General features: G+C 48.6%; 1 protein-coding gene and 1 long non-coding RNA gene across 4 annotated transcripts in view; one reads left to right on the forward strand and one right to left on the reverse strand.

The window, feature by feature from the left end:
- LOC109024278 (uncharacterized) overlaps nucleotides 1-19,800 on the forward strand; it is a 60,491-nt gene that overhangs the window by 30,105 nt on the left and 10,586 nt on the right. The window lies entirely within an intron of this gene.
- PDYN (prodynorphin) lies at nucleotides 1,786-17,744 on the reverse strand. 3 transcript variants are annotated; one of them, XM_055372419.2, is made up of 4 exons: nucleotides 16,898-17,744; nucleotides 15,572-15,631; nucleotides 5,974-6,118; nucleotides 1,786-3,986 (listed from the first exon to the last, which is right to left on the reverse strand). In XM_055372419.2, the coding sequence occupies exons 3-4, from the start codon at nucleotides 6,100-6,102 to the stop codon at nucleotides 3,351-3,353; spliced, it is 765 nt and encodes a 254-aa protein (XP_055228394.2). In that variant the 5' UTR covers nucleotides 6,103-6,118; nucleotides 15,572-15,631; nucleotides 16,898-17,744; the 3' UTR covers nucleotides 1,786-3,350. The 3 variants fall into 3 exon arrangements, with proteins under 3 accessions (XP_055228394.2, XP_004061736.4, XP_004061737.4); XM_004061688.5 differs by having other exon boundaries at nucleotides 5,974-6,121; nucleotides 16,898-17,743; XM_004061689.5 differs by lacking the exon at nucleotides 15,572-15,631 and having other exon boundaries at nucleotides 5,974-6,121.

A 19,800-nucleotide genomic window follows, 5' to 3' on the forward strand; every position in this document is an offset into this window, starting at 1 on the left:
CCCACTTCCTTCCCCACTATTTCGAGTGGGGTTGAATCCATCCCTGGCTCCAGTGATGTCCATGTGATTCAGTTCTAATCAAACAGAGCATCACATCCATCTGTCCATAAAGACTGGCATGAGCTCAGGATGGGACACATGACCCAATTAAAGCCAATAAGATGTCATGAAACTTTGATTGAGATTGGTGAAAATAGCATGTGGGTATAACCCAGAGCTTCTGCCAGTCATCTTAAAAGCACATAGAGCCTTAGAATGAACACAATACAGAGGAGAAGAGAGCCTAGGGATGCAGAGATCATGTTATCCTTATTGAGTCCCTTGATCAAACTCTACCTGAAGCTAAATATCCCTGGAATTTTTATTTATGTGAACCAACAAATTACTTGGATTTTGTTGTTGTAGTTTATTTGTTTAACCCATTTGAGAGAGTTAGGAGTCATTTGTTTTCAAGTGGTAGACAGTTCTTCCCTGGAGAATCTCCCAGGCTAGTGACAACAGGATCGGGACTCAGTGGGTAAAAATAACAGAAACCTGAACTTCAACCTGACGTAAAGATGGAACTTTCCAACACTGAATCATTGAGGAATAGGAATATGTTGTGGAATCCTAGTCAACAAAAGTATTCAAGCAGATTAAAGTTTCCTATCAATGTGTCAATTTTGGCACAGGGTAGGTGGATGGATAAGATGAACTCAAGCCTTAGGTTCCTTCCATTTTGATGATCCTATGAATATCAAGAATGACACAGTCCTCAGAGAAGGATTTCCTAAATACCCTAGGGAGGTTTCTCCCCTACCCTTGTTATCCTTTATCTCCACATCCCAACAATTTCCCAACAATTACCATTATTTTTAATGATTGACTTATATTTTTGTCTATGTGTTTGTCTCCTCTACTAGACTGTTAGTTCCATAACAGCAGAGATCTTGTCCATTTCATTTTTCTATACTTCCACCACCTAGCAAAAGGCCTGCCAAACACAGTAGACCTTTAATTAAGAGTTTGCTGAATGAATGAGAGAATGTATGAGACCTTCCTCACTCTGCATTTTCTATGAAGTCATTCAGAAAGCCAGTGTCCAAATGGAACCCATGAGGTCTGTAGCCATTAAATCTCACATTCATCCTATTTAAAGACATCTCATCAACAACATTTAATGCAAAATGTCATTTTAGTAAAGGACATTATGCCATCCATGGCTACAGCATCCTCCATCCCTAACTCACTCATCCTTGTCTGGGAACATGTCTCTATCTCCTGTCCTGGTCATCTAGCATAGAAAACAGCCCATGGGAATTATGTGGGATGCAGACTCCCTCTGCAGCACCTCTCCCCACTCTCCTCATTGTGTTGCTTAATGCTCAAGCTTTGTCACCATCCCTTAAGACAACGTAGGAAAAAAAACTCATTTACTGAGCACCTACTGTGTACCAGGATCTTTGCATATATGAGCTCATCTAATCCTCACAGCAACTCTACAAAATTGGCACTATTAGTCTTTATTTTATGGAGGCAGGAACTAAGGCTGAGAGAAGCCAAATGGCTTACTCAAGGTCGCACAGATCCAATGTTCCAATTTAAAGCTGTGACACTTCACAGTTTTTGCTCTTTCTGTTATCCCACGCTTGGTTTTCCAACCTGAATATGTGTGTGTGTGTGTGTGTGTGTGTGTGTGTGTAACTCTTCTTTATTCCCTAGCACTCTTTTCTGCAAATTTTTTTTCTCTCTGAGTACTGAGGCTCACACACATGTGCACGTGCACGTACACACACACCCACCGAGTCATCAGCATCTTTCTTTTATTTATTGTACTGGAGGAGCAGGAAATTACACAAGCCTATTAAAGGCTAAGCAAATTCCAAGTAAATTGCATAAATGGGATTTTTTTAAAGCACACAAAATAACTCTAAAACAATCTATCCATTTCGGAACATCATCAGATACCTGGGGACTGCACATGAAGAGATGTGCTCAGCAGCATCTTATACAAATTATCCAGACTCAAGCCTGTTTCCTCTCCTATCCAGCCTCATCTCCCGGACCCACAAACCAAAAGAGAGTGCCTGGGAATGAGAGAGCAAAAGAGAGACAGACAGACAGGGAGGGCTTTGATTGAAACCAAGACATCGGGAGGTCTCTGCCTCTGATTCAGGGTTATTTGAATCAAGGGAACTCATTTGGCCTCAAGCACTTAATCATTTTATTCCTCTTTCTCGTTTTATTTTGAGACATTACGAGGAAAGAAGCATTATGGGGATTGAAGAGGGCTTTTTCTCTTTCTAGCTGCTGCTTCTGGAGTCCCTTACCCAATGCCCAGTGCATATGTTGGGCCAGATGGCTTGGACTCTTGGCAGCCAATTCAGCTGCTCAAGAACATGGTTGTGCTTAACTTCATCAGCTTGACTCTGCTTCAGTTCACCGTGGAGTAGAAGCATGATACCGATCAGTTTAATTAGTTTAATGAGGGCTGAGGGAACTGGTCCACATTTTGAGTTTGTTGCACAGAACAAATTGGTTTGCCTTTCTCCCTCCTTGATCATTTAAGCATTCAAGAGGCTGCTCTCAATCATTTCCGAAAGGGGTTTTCACTCCCTTCTGTAAGGAGTTGGGCACTGTCCAGGGTACCAACATGACTGGGAGTTCAGGAAGTCAGTTCTTCAAGAGGTGCTTTTCTGAACAATGAGGACTCAGAGTACACTGACTAAACATTAAACCCACTAGAAGACTGGACCCTCTACTGTAAGGGTTCCTGATCCAACATAAGGCAATGTTTAAGCTTTTTACCTAAAGCATCGTCTCCAAAGTCAGGTGCACAGGAGATCTTTTGAGCTTTGGGAATATAATGTTAGGATTTCTGTGTATGATTATTTACCTTCTTTTAAAGTTCTACTCCTTGTTTATGATGTGTATACTATCTGCATGAGGGAGCATGCTCATATTTCTTCTAAGAGGGGCATGTGATCGGTTAACTTTGGACATTATAGACCTACAGGTACAAAGAACACATCGCTCTGGTTCCCTGGAATTGAGGAGTCACGTGAACAGGTTGGAAGGACAGATCACAAACTGCTGCTGCTGCTGCTGCCGCTGCTGGTAGTTTTAGAGTCTAGGTGTCTGAGCCAAGCACTAAGCCTATTGTGGGGAAGGGACACCCATCCTTCCCCATCACAGACCCCAGAGAAATAACATACTCCCAGGCAGAAGAGAGATAGGCTGGGCTTGGATATTTTGTACACAATGCTGAGCTGAGCATGGGGAAGGGGCACATACAAGAGGATGAATGAATGTACTCCAACCTGAAAAGGTGTCAGGGGATGCTCTTGACTCTACTCCATGAAAAGAGGTGCTTATGCATCAAAAAGCTCTCCAGAGTAAGCATTCGGATCTTCCTGAGACCGAGTCACCACCTTGAACTGGCGCCGGAGAAAACCACCATAGCGCTTCTGGTTGTCCCACTTGAGCTTGGGACGAATGCGCCGCAAGAAGCCCCCATAGCGTTTGTACAGGTCCTCGTGGCCCATGCTATCCCCGTCCCCCTCCCCAGCCACCTCTGAGCTCCTCTTGGGGTATTTGCGCAAAAAGCCCCCATAGCGTTTGACCTGCTCCTTGGGGTCCTCCTCAGCAAGATAGAGTGTGCCAGTCTCCATGGCACCATCGTTCAGCTGGGCATCCCTCATCAGCTCAGACTCTGCTCCCTCCCTAAACCCGTCAGAGGGACCCCTGAGCTTCTCCTCCAGGCTCTTGCTCAGAGTGTTCTCCTTTGTTGAGATACTTGGGAGAAACTTGCTTTTCTCCAGCTCCTTCAGGAATGACCCAGAGAGCTTGGCCAGCTCACTGTAGGGCCCTTCCCCAACCGACTTGCTCCCCAAGTCCTCCTTGTCATTGAGCCCAAGGGTGGAGGGGGTGAAAAAAGACAGAAAGCTCTGGCATCTCTCCCATTCCTCAGAGGGCAGCAGGGCAGCCTGGCATTGCAGGGAGCAAATCTGCAAAAGACCCAAAAAGACCACAGTGGCAAATGATCAAAACACATGCACTGGTCTGCCCCAGGCTCCCCTGTCCAGTGTCTGAGAAAACCAAAATGAATGCCACTGCTAAGCCCTGGGCTACCCATGTTCATAATACTGGTGGTGCATAAAGGTAGGGGACTTTGTGCCTGTGAGAAAGAGAAGACAGACCTGGAGAGGTGAAATGGCTTTAGACCCAGGACACATGGCTGCAGGTGGCAATTGCCAGAATTGGAAGTAAGATCTTCCCGTAGTGTTCTGCGTGCTCACCTTTCCCCCTCCACGTCTGACTCCCAGACAGGAAACCCCATCTCCATTAAAAATACAAATTCTCTCCCAGGCTTCCGCAGGTGTGAAGCACACTGCTAACTCTTGGTAAAGTGGGACAGAGAAGTGCAGCATGGCAGAGAACACACAGGAGAGGACACAGGAGGGTTCATCAGGCCTGGGGTGGGGGGCAATGGCATCACTTCATAGGGCCATTGGGAGCATTCAACCATGATGAAGATGACAATAGCAAAGAATATGGAACTTGAACCCAGGCCGTCCAATGCCATGAGTCTTCATGCTTAAACATGGTGCTCTTTGAGATTGGGCATGGGCAGGACCTGGCCCATTGTGTGCATCTCTCAGTGGCTAGAATTATGTATTAAATAACTTATTTTGCCAGGTGCAGTGGCTCATGCCTGTAATCCCAGCACTTTGGGAGACCAAGGCCGGCAGATCACTTGAAACCAGGAGTTTGAGACCAGCCGGGCGGACATGGCAAAACCCCATCTCTACTAAAAATACAAAAATTAGTTGGGTGTGGTGGTGTGCACCTGTAGTCTCAGCTACTCGGGAGGCTGATGTACGAGAATCACTTGAACCCAGGAGGCGGAGGTTGCAGTGAGCTGTGATAGTGCCACTGCACTCCAGCCTGGGCAACAGAGCAAGACTCTGTCTCAAACAAACATAATTAATTAATTAATTAATTAATAACTTCTGGCATGGACTTGATAGCCCACGCCTGTAATCCCAGCACTTTGGGTGGCCGAGGTGGGCAAATCACTTGAGGTCAAGAGTCTAACACCAGCCTGGCCAACATGGTGAAACCCCGTCTCTACTAAAAATACAAAAATTAGCCGGGTGTGGTGGTGGGTGCCCATAGTCCCAGCTACTCGGGAGGCTGAGGCACGAGAATCATTTGAACCCAGGAGGCAGAGGTCTCAGTGAGCCGACATCACGCCACTGCACTCAAGTCTGGGCTACTGAGTGAGACCCTGTCTCGGAAAAAGTAAATAAATAAATAACTTCTTTCACTATCTCATGGAATCACCTCCATTTTGCAGATGAAGAAACCGAGGCTCAGAGAGGGTGTTCCAAGCTCATGGAGCTAGAAAGGGACAGAATCAAAGTCTGTGTTCTGTCCCTATGCCCTTGGTACTTCTATTCCAGCCTTTCTGCTGTCATGGGAGAGACATGTGGGGGAACTTAACTCAAAGCAAAGTCGACAAGGTAGGGCCAAGAGGTGCTGAGGCCCAGGAGAGGGGTCAAAGCTTTGATCCTGTCAGCCAGATCTTTGCATTTAGGGGTGTTGGAGACAGCTCCTCTCATGGAACTGTCTAGATTTGGAGGTGCTCATTAGCCCAGGAAAAAGAAGCCCTGAAAAGTCAATCTAGAGCTGCTGACTGCCAAAGTCAGCACCACCTCAGAAATGACACTCCCTGTTGCCAGGCATCACTCTCCCTGGACACCTGAGTCTCTTGTCCTGGCCTAAGTGAACCCATGGTGATGAGGTCTGGAGTGGGGACACAGCAGCCCCTGGTGTCCAGGCCATCTATAGGGCAGGACACCCACCACCCTGCACAGGTGGGATGGATCTACAAGACAGCACACAGCTGCCCAGGCCTGCAACCTCCCCTCTCTGGGCTGCCTCGCACTGGTCCAAGGACCTGGGCATTGAAGAACCTTGCCTGAAACCTACCAGGGGGTTGATAGGTTTGGGACCATCCTGGGTCTTTACAGCACACAAGGAGCACCGCGACAAGCAGTCCGCTGTGGCAGAGGGGAACACGAGGAGGCAGGCAGCCAGGACCAGCCCCTGCCAGGCCATCCTGTCTCAGCAATTCCTGCTGGGGAGGAAGAAAGAGAAGATAATGAAATCTGTGATCACCACTCTGTAGATTGTGTTCTGAGCCCAGAAAGTCATCTCTTTAACTCCTGCCCACAGTACTGCAAAGCATTCTGATTCCCATTCTACAGTCAAGAAAACAGAGGCCCAGGGAGGTAAAGCAGAGGCCCAAAGCCAAGAGTCAAGGAAGGGAATGAGCGCCCACTGTATACCCAGAGCTTTCCTGCACATTCACTTTCAATCCGCACAATAGTTCTTCAATGTGGGCTGTGCTAGTTTGATTCAACAGATGGGCTCAGAGCTGGGAAGTGGTTGCACACAGCTAGGAAGTGGACAAGCCATGACTTGCTCTGGGTCTTTCAGACTTCAAAACCCACTTTGGCCACCCGCCAAGCCAGAAGATACTTGGCTAAATGCTTTTCTGAGTTCTCTGAGGTCTTTGTCCCTGTGTCCCAGACTGTCCCATGTCAGTCCTTTCGGCTGTGTGAGGGCTTCGGAATTTTTCTCTCCCACTCTGGTACTGTCACTGACCTCGGCCACGGCTCCACCTTCACTCCCTCTCCCTGCTGGTCTCCCTGCCTGCCTCCAGTTCCTTCTCTGATTCCTCCTTCCTACCCTGAAATGCCGGTCTTGGCAATATCAATTCTGTGAACAGACCCATTGGGTGGGGTCAGGCTGGCCCTTCTGCCTAAATGTCAGAGCTCCCTCAGTCCCTTTCCTACAATCCCACACTTCAGCTCTGGGCTCCAACCACATCAGCTTCTTGCAATTCCCTTAATGAATGCATCAGGCTCTGACCCACCCCCAGGCCTTTGCACATGCTGTTCCCTCTGCCTGGAGAACCCTTCATCTCCTCTTCTGTTACCTGTCATTTAGGTCCTGGGTTAGATATTACTTCATCCAGGCAGCTCTCCCTGATTGCCTAGGCTAGGTGAGCTGCTCCTTCTTTCTATTCTCCCAGCAACATGTGCCTCTTCCATGAAAATAGTCTACTATTTGGTAATTAGCTATGCGAGTCTTCAGGATTTGGTTCCACGTCTTGTTTTTTTCTCTGAAATAGTCACTCTGTTCCTCAAATAAGCTTGCTCCTACCTCAGGGCCTTTGCACTTTCTGTTCTTCTGCCTGCAGTATTTTGACCTCAGACTTCTACATCACTAGCTCCTTCTTTGTCATTAAATTAGCTGTCACATTGGCAGAGAGGCATTTACTGATCACTATGTCTAATGAGGCTTCCTTGGTCTCTCTCTTACATCACCCTTTGTTTGCATCAGAACACTCCCACCTCATAGTCTCCTATCTATTTGATGCTTGGTTGTTGGTGGTGGTGTGTATGTTGTGGTTATTGCCTCCCCAGTAGAATGTTAGCTCCTTGAGGACACAGACCGTGTCTTATTCTCTGCTGTATACTAGCTCCTAAAACCCTGGCCAGTGCATCGCAGGTCCTCAATAAATTCTTGGCAGATGAATTAATGCTTCATAAATACTCTGTTAAAAGTTGTCTGTTTTGCAGGGCATGGTGGCTCACACCTGTAATCCCAGCACTTTGAGAGGCTGAGGCGGGCAGATCACTTGAGGTCAGGAATTCGAGACCAGCCTGACCAACATAGTGAAATCCCATCTCCATTAAAAATACAAAAATTAGCTGGGAAGAGTGGCATGTACCTGTAGCCCCATCTACTCAGGAGGCTGAGGCAGGAGAATCATTTGAACCCAGGAGGTAGAGGTTGCAGTGAGCAGAGATTGTGCCACTGCCATCCAGCCTGGGCGACACAGTGAGACTCCATCTCAAAAAAAAAAAAAAAAAAAAAAAAGTTGTCTGTTTCATAGTCAGCCCTTTATAAATCAGATATCAAGGCTCAGGGCCTCGATATTTGATTTATGAGGGCGCAGTACAGTTCTTTCAACTGGATCCCCTAAGACACCCCACCCCACCCTGGCCAGGGGCTTCATGCTTCGCCCAGCATGGTCTTTGTAACCTGACAACACCAATTTACTCTCAGAAATGGCTGTCCTCTTTTCCTCCAACTTCCCCATCCCTGCAAACTGCCTTGTTTGCTCAGGTGCTTAGAGTGTTTTGAAGCTTCCACTCCACGGGCCCCAGAACCCCACGCTGTAGCCAGAGCGGGGTCTCCCCGTTAAAGCGTGCAGTAGGCTCTCCCACCAGAGCATGCCTAATAGTGATCCCAGCCGCCATTTACCAGACCCCTACTGCTCTAAGCTCTTCAATTCATCACCTCATTCATTCCTTCAGGAAAGTGGGCACTTCTGGTCTGGTGAATTGCCCATGTTCTACCTCGAATAGTGAAGCTGGGGTGCAAGGCCTGTTCTGTTTGACCCCCTACACTTAATGACTACAGTTTCTAGAGCAACTTCAATTCAGTGGCAGCTGCACCCTCCCTGAGATCCAAGGGGCTTTATATACAAAGCCCTTGACCTGTGTATTGTACTCAGCCTACCCACAAACTGTGAGAGGTGGGTATCACTAGCCCCACTTTATAGACAAGAAAACTGGTGCTCAGAGAGGCTCAGTAAATCTCCTGAGGTCACACAGCAATTCAAGGCACAAGCTCAGGCCCATGTGCCTTGCCTGAGGCTCTGGCAAGGTCTGCTCCCCTGAACCAGGGAGGCTCAGTGGAAAAGTCAGGGAAGCGGACTTATGTCCCTCCTGTGTCTTTCTCTTCCCCTTGAGTCTGTCAGCTGCGGAGTGGATTACAGTTCCCCACCAGTGAGCCGTGCAAAGCGGGCAGCTCATGTTTTCTCTGATACCAGTGATGGCTGGGCTGGCCTGTTAGAAGATTAGCAGTGAATTAACCTACTGGGGAGGGGGCGCCTACCACACCATCTAACTCCTGGCTGAAGGCTTCCCACACAGCTTAGCTGCTAAGGTAGGGGACTCACGTTAAGATCTCTTTATCTCAGGCAAAAACAGCGTTGGCATCCTTGTCTTTCATCCATTAACTTTATATTTAATGATAATTCTGGTTGATCTGAAGGTAATTAAGTACTCACGATGTTCTGAGCAGTTCTCATGGATTAACTCATACATATTCACAGAAACTCTACAGCATCGGTGCTATTGCCATGCCCACTTTACAGATGAGGAAACTGAGTTAAGATTCTAGAGCCTGCCAAGATTCTACAGTGAGTAAGTGGCAAAGCTGGGATTCGTACCAGGCTGTCTGGCTCCAGAGCTACCTTCATAACCGCTGTGTACTGCCCAGGCCCCTTCAGTCCTCTCATCTCCAGCCTCCAGCTTCTCCCTCCAGGTGGACCCTCCACCTGGTTCTGGAGTAGCCTCCAATCTTTCCCTCCTAGACACTTTCCATGCAGCAGCTGGAGGACCCTTCTGAAATGCAGATCTGACTGCACCTCTGCCCTGTGTCCACTGGCTTCCAGAGGAAGATTGTCCCCGTCACCTAGCAGCCCCGGGCTCTCCTAATACCAACAGCTGACATTTGCTAGTGCTCCCTGTGTGCCTGCCCCTGTGCTCAGAACTCTGTGTGTCTTATTGTAAGGGGGTCCTTCTGACAACTCCATAAGACTGGGACTAATATTCTCCCCATTCACGGATGAGAAAATGGAGACACAGAAAGATCATATAGTCTGTCCAAGCTATCCCAGCAAGTACACAGCACCCAGACAGATTGGATGTGAGTTCTGCCCGTCCTGGGCTTGACCAAACCACCTGCAATTTCAAAACAAATGCTCCACACACCCCACCCTCCAAGCCTTTGCACACAGGGTTTCCTCTGCCAGGAACATCTTTCTCAACCCACTCATCCACTCCCATCACACTTTGACCTGGCTAATTCTTACTTATTATTCAAAACTCAGCCTCAGTTGCCTCTTCCAGGAAGTCTGTCTGGATTAGTTCCCTCCTTTGAGCTCCCACAGCCTCCTATGCCGGCTCCATCACAAAATTACCACTTACCTGTCTGAGTCCCTTATGGGCAGGTAGGGGGGTCGCTGAGGTGAGAGTGTGTTGTGCTTGAGGATGACAAAGAGGCCAGGGTGCATGAAGGGACATAAGGGAGAGACTGGGGTGGAAAAGCAAAGAGGTGGGCAGAGGATGGATAATGCCGGCTCTCATAGGCCAAGGGAGTTTGCATTTGATCTAAATGTGACTGGAAGACTAAGGAAGTTTGAGTGATTGATGAATGAATGAATGAATGAGTGGTGTCCCAGTACCTCATACAGGGCTAGAATGAGAGCAGGAGCTGCACGCCAATTAGTTATGAAAATAAACAGGCAATATTTTAAAATTAGGAAATTTTTACATTTAAAAAAAATCTCAATTTTCAATTTGTCTTGAAAAAACAAAAGGCCTGGGGACATTGAGCCTGTATTCCAATATGGCAACAGTCACAGAGGAAGAGCCATACTGCCCATCGCCACCCGCAGAACCACCCGGGGCTTCCCTCACTGCCGACTGCCTGACAGACAAGTGAGTCTGCAGCCCCTGAATTACCCACTCTAACTCGGAGAAGCAGCATGGGGTGGAAGGGACACAGCTGGTGAGAAAGGAGAGGTAGGACCTCAAATTCTTTCCTGACCCCGAAGCAGGATCACCAAGTGGTCAGTAAAGTGGGCTCAGGTCTCAGCCCACCACTTACCACCGCTTTAGGAAAATGACTTAGCTTTACTGTGCCTCAGTTTTCTCAGCTGCAAAATGGGGCTAATAATAATGCTTCAGAGGGTGGGCATAGGAACTAAATAAATGATCACATTTGAAGCACCTGGCACATAGTAGGTGCTTTGGAGAGGGGAGTATGAAGACTCCAGTCTAGTCTTACTTGAGCTGTAGGGGATAGGAAAAGAAGAGGGCAAAAAGGAGAGATCATAAAGAGCTCGGCACACTGCAGAAACAGAAAACGCTGCTGCATGACTCACTGCCGTGGACGGAGGGCCTGCTGGGTGTTGGTCTGGGCTGAGTGCCCTTCATCCATGATCCTGTCAACCCAGCAACAGCCACCGATTCTCAGGAGCCTACTGGGTGCCAGGCTGTGCATTACTGCTTTGTACATATTAGCTCCAATCCTCACAGCAACCCCAGAGGTGCATGGTTTTTTTTTTTTTAATATCCATTTTACAGAGGGCCAGACTGAGGCTGAAAAAGGGGAACTTGCTCATCCAAGTTCACCTGGAGTTATGAATGGGGGAGTTGGGCTCCTGTCCAGATCCCTCCGGGTTAAAAGGGGACCCTAGTAGAGAGACATTGGCCCTCACAATTTCATAGGTAATCCTATTTCCTTCCTTTTATAGGATAAATACATTACTGAACAATGTCAGATGGGCCCCGGGGGAAGCATCTCAACCTTTCTGATGGGGATTTGCCAAGGAATGGAGCTGGGAAGTCACACATAAGAGTGAGCCCTGCCTGCCTATCATGTCTGATTAGGGATGGGACAAGGAGGAAAGGAACTTTGCTGATCATCGGGATGAGAAGTGGGAAGCAAGCCCCCTTGGTAAGCGGGAGGCATGATGTCAGTATCTGACCCTGATGGAGGGCCTGCATGGTCTTCTTTCACGGACTTGGCCAAGGACCCAGAGGCCACACAAGGAAAAGTCCTTTGCACTTGGCAGTTTGTGAAGCTTTTTCTCAGCTGCTACCTCGGGTGCTTTGTAATAGCCCAGTAGGGGAAAGAGGGGCTGATGGGGCAGTGGGGTGATTCTCCCCTAACAGGTGGGGTTGTTTCAGACTCACCAGCCTCCCTAATCGCCTGAGCCAATTCCTTATGTAAATCTCTTTCTGCCGATACGCACACCTTGTTGGCTCTGCCTCCCTGGAGAACCTTGGCTAATACAACACCCATGCCCCTTTGTTTGCATCTATGTCTGTGGTTGTTTACATGCTGCAAAAGCTGAGTTAATTGCTGAAACAGGGACTGTAGGGCCAAGAAAGCCCAAAATATTTACTCTCTGGCCCTTTACAGACAAGGTTTGCTGACCGTACTTTGACTGGTTTTATAAACATTTTATGATTCTAATAGTTTTTAAGCTAATTTTCTTGAGTCCTCAGGCACTTGAACATATTCTCAAATAATAAAACATTTTTTATGTCTTGCTAGTGGATGGATCTCTTGCCAGGAGGTCAGGTGGGTTTCCTGATAGAAGAGGCAGGAAGCAACTGGCCCCATTCTTCAGCCCTGAGCCCTTTCTAGTTGTCTGGGCTGCTCTCCTGGCAAATACTGAGAGGACCTGGGGAAGCTTGCCTTGGGATTTACCTTTTCCTTGAGAGGGAAAGGCATGGGCTCTGCGGTCATTTGGTGCCACCTCCTCCACAAGCCTCAGTCTTCTCATCTGTGATTGGGGTGTATCATCTTCCTGCACTGAGACAGTACCGCTTAAAGGGCCAGCACAAGGTAGACCCTCTTTTCACCCAGGGCCCAGAGTTCCTTGAAAGGGAATGATCTTTTTGACGTCTTGGCTTCTCGATGATATTTCTATATTGTAGTCAGCTGAGGGCTCAGAGGAGCCGCAAGCGTTTTTATTTAAAAAGCCAGCATGGAATAATAATGGCTTGATTTAACATTGCAATTATCTCTCTGAGCACTTTAGCGCATATGATTACCCCTATTTGATGAAAGAGGAAATGGGAAAAGGTAGAAATGAAGTCACTTGTTTAAGGTCATATCATGAGTCAGGAGGGAAGTGGAGACAGAACTCCAGCCTCCCACACCCGAACCGTGACTCCCACTAAAGAGATGCCATTGTTTCAATGACCCTGCAATGACAACCATCCTAGCAGCCAGCAAGGACAGAGACGCTGTTCTGCACCAGCCCCCTGCACTCCAGGTGCCTCCCGTGGACCCTACGGGGCAGGGGCTAATATTACAGCTTGGGATCCAGATGGGAAGGTGAGGATCAAGTGATAAAGTGCCTCTCCGTGGTCACAGAGCATGGCAGAGTTGGAATTCTCTAAGTCCATCGCATTCCTCATTTAGGGTGTAGCTATGAGAAGGGACAAGCTCTTTGCTGTCCACTTTATCTCAATTATTTCTCTCTTCTCTTGAAGAGAATCCAGTGAGTTGGGAACTATTAGTTCCATTTCCAGATGGGGAAAACAGAGGCTCAGAGTCTAAAAGACTGGGCCAAGACCAAGAAGCAAGGAAACAGCAGAATAAGATTTCAGAGTCAGTCTGCTGACCATGCCACAAACCATCCTGAGGCCTAAATATGTATCCAGTGTCTTTCGGATAACCTCCCAAACTCTCACATTCCTGACGTTGAAACCATTTCAGGAGCTTTTGCCCCACACTCAAAAGTGTAAAGTTCACCCTTGTGGGTCTCCAGGTGGTTGGCAAAGGGAGCCCCTGAACCTGGGAAAGCGGTGCCCCTTGTTAGGTGTTAGCATCAATGGGAAGGAGGCTCGGGCTCTGAACAGAAAGTAAACCCACACTTTAGCCTGGCAAAGATCAAAGCACAGAATCGGATGAGGGTCCCATTTGGTGGTCGGCTGCATTTGCTGTGCAGAGACCAGAGGGAAAGATGGCCTTGCAGGCAATGGTCCTGGTGGCATCATTCACTGCATATTTAAAAGAATGTTTTTCAAGAGCAAGGTTTGGATGAAACTGCCACCCTTTTTGTTATCTGGTGCAATTAAGGGATGGGGAGAAAGGCAAAAAGAGGATAAGCTAGAGAGATATGGAGATGAAGAGACATAGAGAGAGAGATGTAAAAAGAGAGAGTTAGAGATATAGACACAGGGAAAAAGACATGGGCCCAAAAGGATGGCAGACACAGAAAAAGGATGGCACACACAGAAAAAGAGACCGAGACACCAAGAAAAAGCAGAGAGAGGTGGAGGACCATATGGGAAGAAAAAACAAGATGAGACACAGAGATGGGGAGAGGACAAATGGGAATAGAAGGGAAGGGGGTGAGGAGGAGGGGAAGAAGAGGGAAAAAAGGGAAGGGAAGTGAACACAATAAGAGAGAGAGAAGTGGGGAGGGAGAGTAGATTTTGATTCAGGATGCTGACCTACGGTGTGAATCACAAACACCAATTCTCTCCCTCCTGCTGCTCTCCGAGTCTGCCCTTTGTTCCTAGGGACCCGTGGGCAAGAGACCCTGCCACATAATAACTGCTCAGTAAACCGCTGTCAAGTTAAATCAAATCGTCCAGGAATAGGACAGGGACCAAATGGCAGTTCAAGCCAATGCATCAACAAATTGCCTCGGTGCATATGTCTGCGGCTTGTGGCCAGCCGCTGTGGCCAGTGGGATGACCTGGATGGACTCGGAGGAGCCCCCTGAGCCAAGCCATGTGCCTCATAGACCTGGGCCACCGTCCTCCTGCCAGGAGCATCAGTCTGGATCCAGGCCGGGAGGGACTGATGAGGCTGCGCTTCACAGCACTAACAGACCCCACTCCATTTCGAGGGTCTGATCCTGGGGCTTACCTGGGTGTCTCCAGCCGATGTTTACTGCCTACCACAGTGGCCAGCTCTGTCTCAGTGAAACAGGTTTATCACTTTGTCAGACCCAGCAAGATTAGCCAACATTCATGGGCTGAGATGAGTGAATACAGTGAGAGAAATCAGCTGTGTAACCACACTTTCTCGGGCATGCATTGAAATCGAACCAGTAGCTATTGATCTCTCTTACAATGATGGAAGAGATCTAATAAATATGACAATTGTGCAGGAATGACCCAAGGAGGTGGGTAGTGGGAGGAGGATTTAGGGAGTATCGATCAAAAAGAGACTTCATGATCCTGATGCAGCAGATGAAATAAAAAGTCCTCTGCTGGGATGGGGAGGGGAAAGGAGCACCAGCCCCTCAAATGAAAATATTAGACATTAGATCGTATTTCCTGGACATAGCACACAGCATGATGGAGTGGGATGATCAGCGATATGACAATCGATGGAGAGAAAGGTCCAACCTCACCACTTCGGAACAGTGAAAATCTGAGCAGTCATGCCAGTATTTATTGAGCACCTACTGAATGCCAGGCATTTTGCTATATCCCGTTGGAGGCTTGCAATAACCTTAGGAGGTGAATATTATTGTTATTCTCATCATACAGGTAAGGAAAGTATGACTCAGAGAGGGACTTCAACTGTTCCAAAGTCACACAGTAAGTGAGTGGTAGGATCTGGGATTTCAGCCCAGCACTGTTTCAGGTGTTGTGAGACACACATGTAGATGACAGATGGAAAATTCCTGCCTCCCAGGAGTTACTTCAAGAAACCTTAACTCCTTCCACGTGTTTTAAGATCGCAAATCTCTCAAATAGCCCCAGAGCTGATCCCTTTGCCTGCTGCCTTAAAATGTGCTGCCTTCCGCCACATAGCCTTGGGAACCAGTGTGACATCCCCCTCCCAGCTGCCAACAGAGGCATAGGATTTGCCTGCCACTTATCACACCTCTTGCTCAGCTGGGGCAAAGCAGTGGGCTTGAGATCCCGTCAGTGAACGCAAACCACCCCCGGGCAGCATAACTCACCCGCTTGGGCTGCTGCAATAGCTCCCCCCACGCAGATCTCAAAGCCTGAAGATAAATGACCTGCAAAAATAGAACAAAGGCAAGGTGTGGTGGGACTGGGGGGAGAAGAGGAGGGGAAAAGAGAAGGAAGGTGCCACAGAGGGGTGGGAGTGAGGCCTGGGGTGAGAAAGAACAGAAGAGGATCGACATTCTGCAACGCTTTGCAATGGATCTCGACTGGGATGCCTGTCAAATTAGAAAGGCAAGCCTTGTATATTTCAGCAACCCTTGGAAGAAAGATGATAATGAAGACTTTCAGTCTGTGGGAGGGGAATTGAAATCAGATCCAATAATCGAAAGAGCTTGTTTCCCCTGGGAAGACTGGAGACTTAATTAAGTAATGTTTGTAGAGCTTGGAGGGATTCTTGATACCCAGGAAAAAGTAAGCAGTTGCAGAATTTACTCTTCAACCTTGGAGTAGTCAGCAGGCTTTTTTTTTTTTTTTTTCCTGAAACTCATCAGCTTTTTGCTAGAATCAAACTTTGAGACTTGGTGCTTTTCTGAATACGGGTCTCTGGACCAGTGAGCAAATGGCTTTCCCTTTGAGCCTCCTCCTGGCCTTAGAATCCTCTGGCTGTAGTCAATAGGAGAGCAACAAGTCCTTTCCAAGTAAAATGGACAAGAAAATGCCTGCTAAGCCTGGGCCTCCTGGCTTGTTGTCACTCCCTTTTCCCATTCCCTTCCAACAAAACATCCCCAAACTTCAACCTGTATCAAATTCCATCAAAAGAAGCCACTCAAACCAGCACCCTGTCAGCAATTAAACACAATCCGAAAAGAATGAAAAGGCCGAACCTGGCCGTACATTGATGTACATGTTATGTGATAAATGCCAGAGCCTTGGATCTCATTAATGTCCCCAAGCCGTTGTTCTCTAAGTCCAGTGAGACTCATTGACCTTTAAAATCACCCTGATTAGTGAAACCTCTCACTTCTCCCACCCAGGGTGTCCCATTTTCCCCAGACCCTGGGAATGGCATGGGAACTGCTGTGTGGGAGACTGCAAGGAGAAGGAGACCCTGGAGCTAAAGCCAAAGGGTGGTCCTCTTGGGAGAGAGCTCACCACCTGTTTAGGCCAGGACTGTGCAGAAAGGGAGATTCCAAAGAGCAGTCTCTCACTGGTCTGGCTTTTGTGAACTAGCCTCCTAACTGTAACCACCTTTGCTAGATAATCAGACCCAAACCTAAAATCCCCAGCCCGAGCTCCCACCATCTCTAGGTCCAGAGGACCAGGAATAAGCAAATAAAACCAAGCGATAGAATTCCAGTGCCCCCTCTGGATGTTACCTGCACTCTGCTTTGTCCCTGGGCAGCTTCTGGCCGAGCAGGTCGGAGGTGGCAGTGGATGGTCCAAGGCTCAGGGGCCTCCCTGACTCCGGCTTGGGAGGAGGTGCCAAAGAGGCAGCTGTGAACACCACCAAAGCCCCTTCAAATGGCAGTTCTGGTGCCTCTTCCCCCCTTTTATGGACGAGAGCCTCCCCTGTCGCTCAGCCCTTGCTGAGCACAGGCTGCTGGGAGCCAATGGGGAAGTGGCTGAGAGCAGTCAGAGCACAGACCCCAGGTCCTTCAACTCGAACTCCCTGGGCCCGACACAATAGGCTTCTCTTCGTGACAGGGATGTGGAGGAGGAAGGCAGCCGTGTTGGGGAGGGGGCGGCTTCTGGGTGTAGTGCTGTTTGTCACTTGAAATCCGGCCACTTCAGTTTTTGATGCGTTTCCAGGAGAGTGCCACAGGAAAAAGAAGACAGGGAAGGACAGAGACAGAAGAGTTAGAGAAAGAGAGAGAGAGAGAGAGCGAGACTCAGAGAGAAAAACAGAGAGAATCGGAAATGGAGAAAGAGGCAATGTCGGACCTAGGGAGTGATACAAAGGAGGGGAGAAAGAGAAAGAAAAACAGAGACAGAGAGTGGCAGAGATAGGGAGATGGGTAGAAACACAAGGAGAGAGGGACAGAGCAAGAAAAAAGGAAACCAACCAGGAAGACTGTCAGACTCAAAACACACTGATCCACAGACAGACAGACGTGGAGACAGACAGAGGCTGAGACAGTCTTCTGATCACGGAAGAGAGTGGGGAGATGACAGCCGAGTCAGCAGGCACGTGCATGGCCCGCTGTTGTGTGCCGTGGCAACTCTGTGTTGGCTGGTGCACGCGTGTGCTGGAATCTTTTTGTGTGTACATTTGCCTGCAAACGGCATTCGGCTCTGGTACATGCCTGAGCTGGTGCCAGGCACACTAGCCCTGGCAGAAGCACAGCTCTTCCCCGACAGCCAGGAGCTGCAGTTTAGTTTTCTCTGGCGGCAACACAAAATGAATAGCAGGAAAAACCCCTCAAAATATGGGCTGCAATATGCCTCAGCACACACTCTGGGTGAGAGATGGACCCACCTCAATATACCCTTGGCCTGGACCAGCAGCAGCTTGAAGGTGGCACTGTTCATTGCTACAGAGATCTTCCAGAACATAGGGGTCTTTGAGTTTGGAAGAGAACATGCTTCTGTTCTCAGTCAATAACAGACAGTTTGTGGTGGGAGGCACAACTATTTCAGAAGTCTGGCAGGGCCTCCCATTTTGTGGGCACCTGGCTGCACCAGGCAGTTAGGTAGAGTTGTCAGATTTAATCCTCATGACCTAGCCAGTTGGTTAATATTATCCCCATCTTGCAGATGAGAAAACAGAGGTTTGAGAGCTGAGAAACATGCCTAAAGACACACAGCAAGTAAGTCATCTAGCTAGAATCTAAAGTCAGGTTGATCTGTCCTCCAAGTTTCTGCTCCCTACCTTGCCTCTCCCCAGGCTTGAATCTGCCCACACTGAGGGGTGGGGTCAGTTTTCTTCTCTGGGACTCAGCCTCTCCATACACAGGCTGTGCTTAATGACATTTAAGATGTGAGTTTGACTCTCAGGTCTGCCACTCACCATCGGAGAGACCTTGGATAAACTGCCAACTTCAACCTCTAATTGCTCATCTGTACAGTGGGGACAACAGTATCATGGGGCTCTTGGGCTCTTGTGAGGGTGAAAGGAGGATGTGTCAATAGCACAATAGCACTTAAAGCAGCCAGTACGGAGCGAATGTTCTGCTCCCATCATTCCTGATAAACCACATCACTCCAGCTTTGATGCAGCAGGTTCTCCTGGGCATCCTCCTCTCCCTGCACCTGGCTCGTTAAACTCTCACACAAGGAGGAGGGTAGAAGGGGCTGTTTGCTGAACACCTATTATGCCTCAGACATTTCCACATTCCATCACATCCTCACAACAAGAAAACCTGTGGTGTGGATCTCACAATGAGTCCTCAGATGGAGAAGGCAGCAGAAGTTCAGAGAGGCCCCAGCCACCCAGGGAGGGAGGAAGAACCGAGACCCATCCCTCAGATCCTGAAGCTGCAGCCCCACCACACTCCTCTCTGGACCCACAGCCTCACTTTCCTTCTCCTCCCTGTCTCCTCTTCCTGAGGCAGCACAAGGGGTCTGACTGGCGGGTGCAAGTGACTCCTGGTGCCCTATGTGGAAGCCCCTGCCCAGTTGGTGATAGCCAGTGCGCAGGGTCACCAAGCACTTGGCCACATCTCAGGCTGGCTTCTTGCATGGTGGTCAGAGGACATGAGTGGAGTCTATTCGTTGCCACCCTGGGAATCTTGGAGCCCAGGAGTGAGCGTCTTCTTCATCCCCAAGGCCAAAGCCTCATTCCAGCTGCTCTCTTTCCTCATTTTTCATTTCCTCCTTCTCCTCCTAACCTCTGCCTCTATAAGCTCTTGGTAATAACCTTTGAATACACAGAGACTCTTAGAGAGGGAGTACAATGGCTCCCGTGGCTGGAAGTCAGCAAGCACTGGAAGAGCAGAGGACAGGGGCCTCTCCTGACTGTTATTCACCAGAGGGAAGTTGGGGCAGTGAGAGTAGAGACACTCATGGATAATCCTCATTAAGCCATTGATGTTTGATATCCTTCACCCCCTGAGTCTACTGTTGCCTCAAGAGCAAATAGTTCCCGCATTTGCTTTTCCTCTCCTTCTGCAGCCTCCTTTACACACACACACATGTAGGAGAAGGCCAGGAGCAGCCTTCCCCCTTAGTCCTGGAGAACCTTGCCATAAAGCTCACCCTCTCCTGGGCTCAGTGATGCACCAATCATGGTGCTGGCCCTGTGGGCAGCAGTCCCGGGGGTGGGTACCATGGCTCAGCCAGG

The sequence above is a fragment of the Gorilla gorilla genome, chromosome 21 (genome assembly GCF_029281585.2).
Source record: "Gorilla gorilla gorilla isolate KB3781 chromosome 21, NHGRI_mGorGor1-v2.1_pri, whole genome shotgun sequence".
NCBI classification, from domain to species: domain Eukaryota; kingdom Metazoa; phylum Chordata; class Mammalia; order Primates; family Hominidae; genus Gorilla; species Gorilla gorilla.

Coding starts and splice junctions, on each gene's coding strand:
- PDYN (XM_004061689.5), bottom strand. CDS start 6,102: ATGGCCTGGCAGGGGCTGGTCCTGGCTGCCTGCCTCCTCGTGTTCCCC. Junction 3,987..5,973: donor CCAAACCTATCAACCCCCTG/GTAGGTTTCAGG, acceptor GGTCTTTTGCAG/ATTTGCTCCCTGCAATGCCA.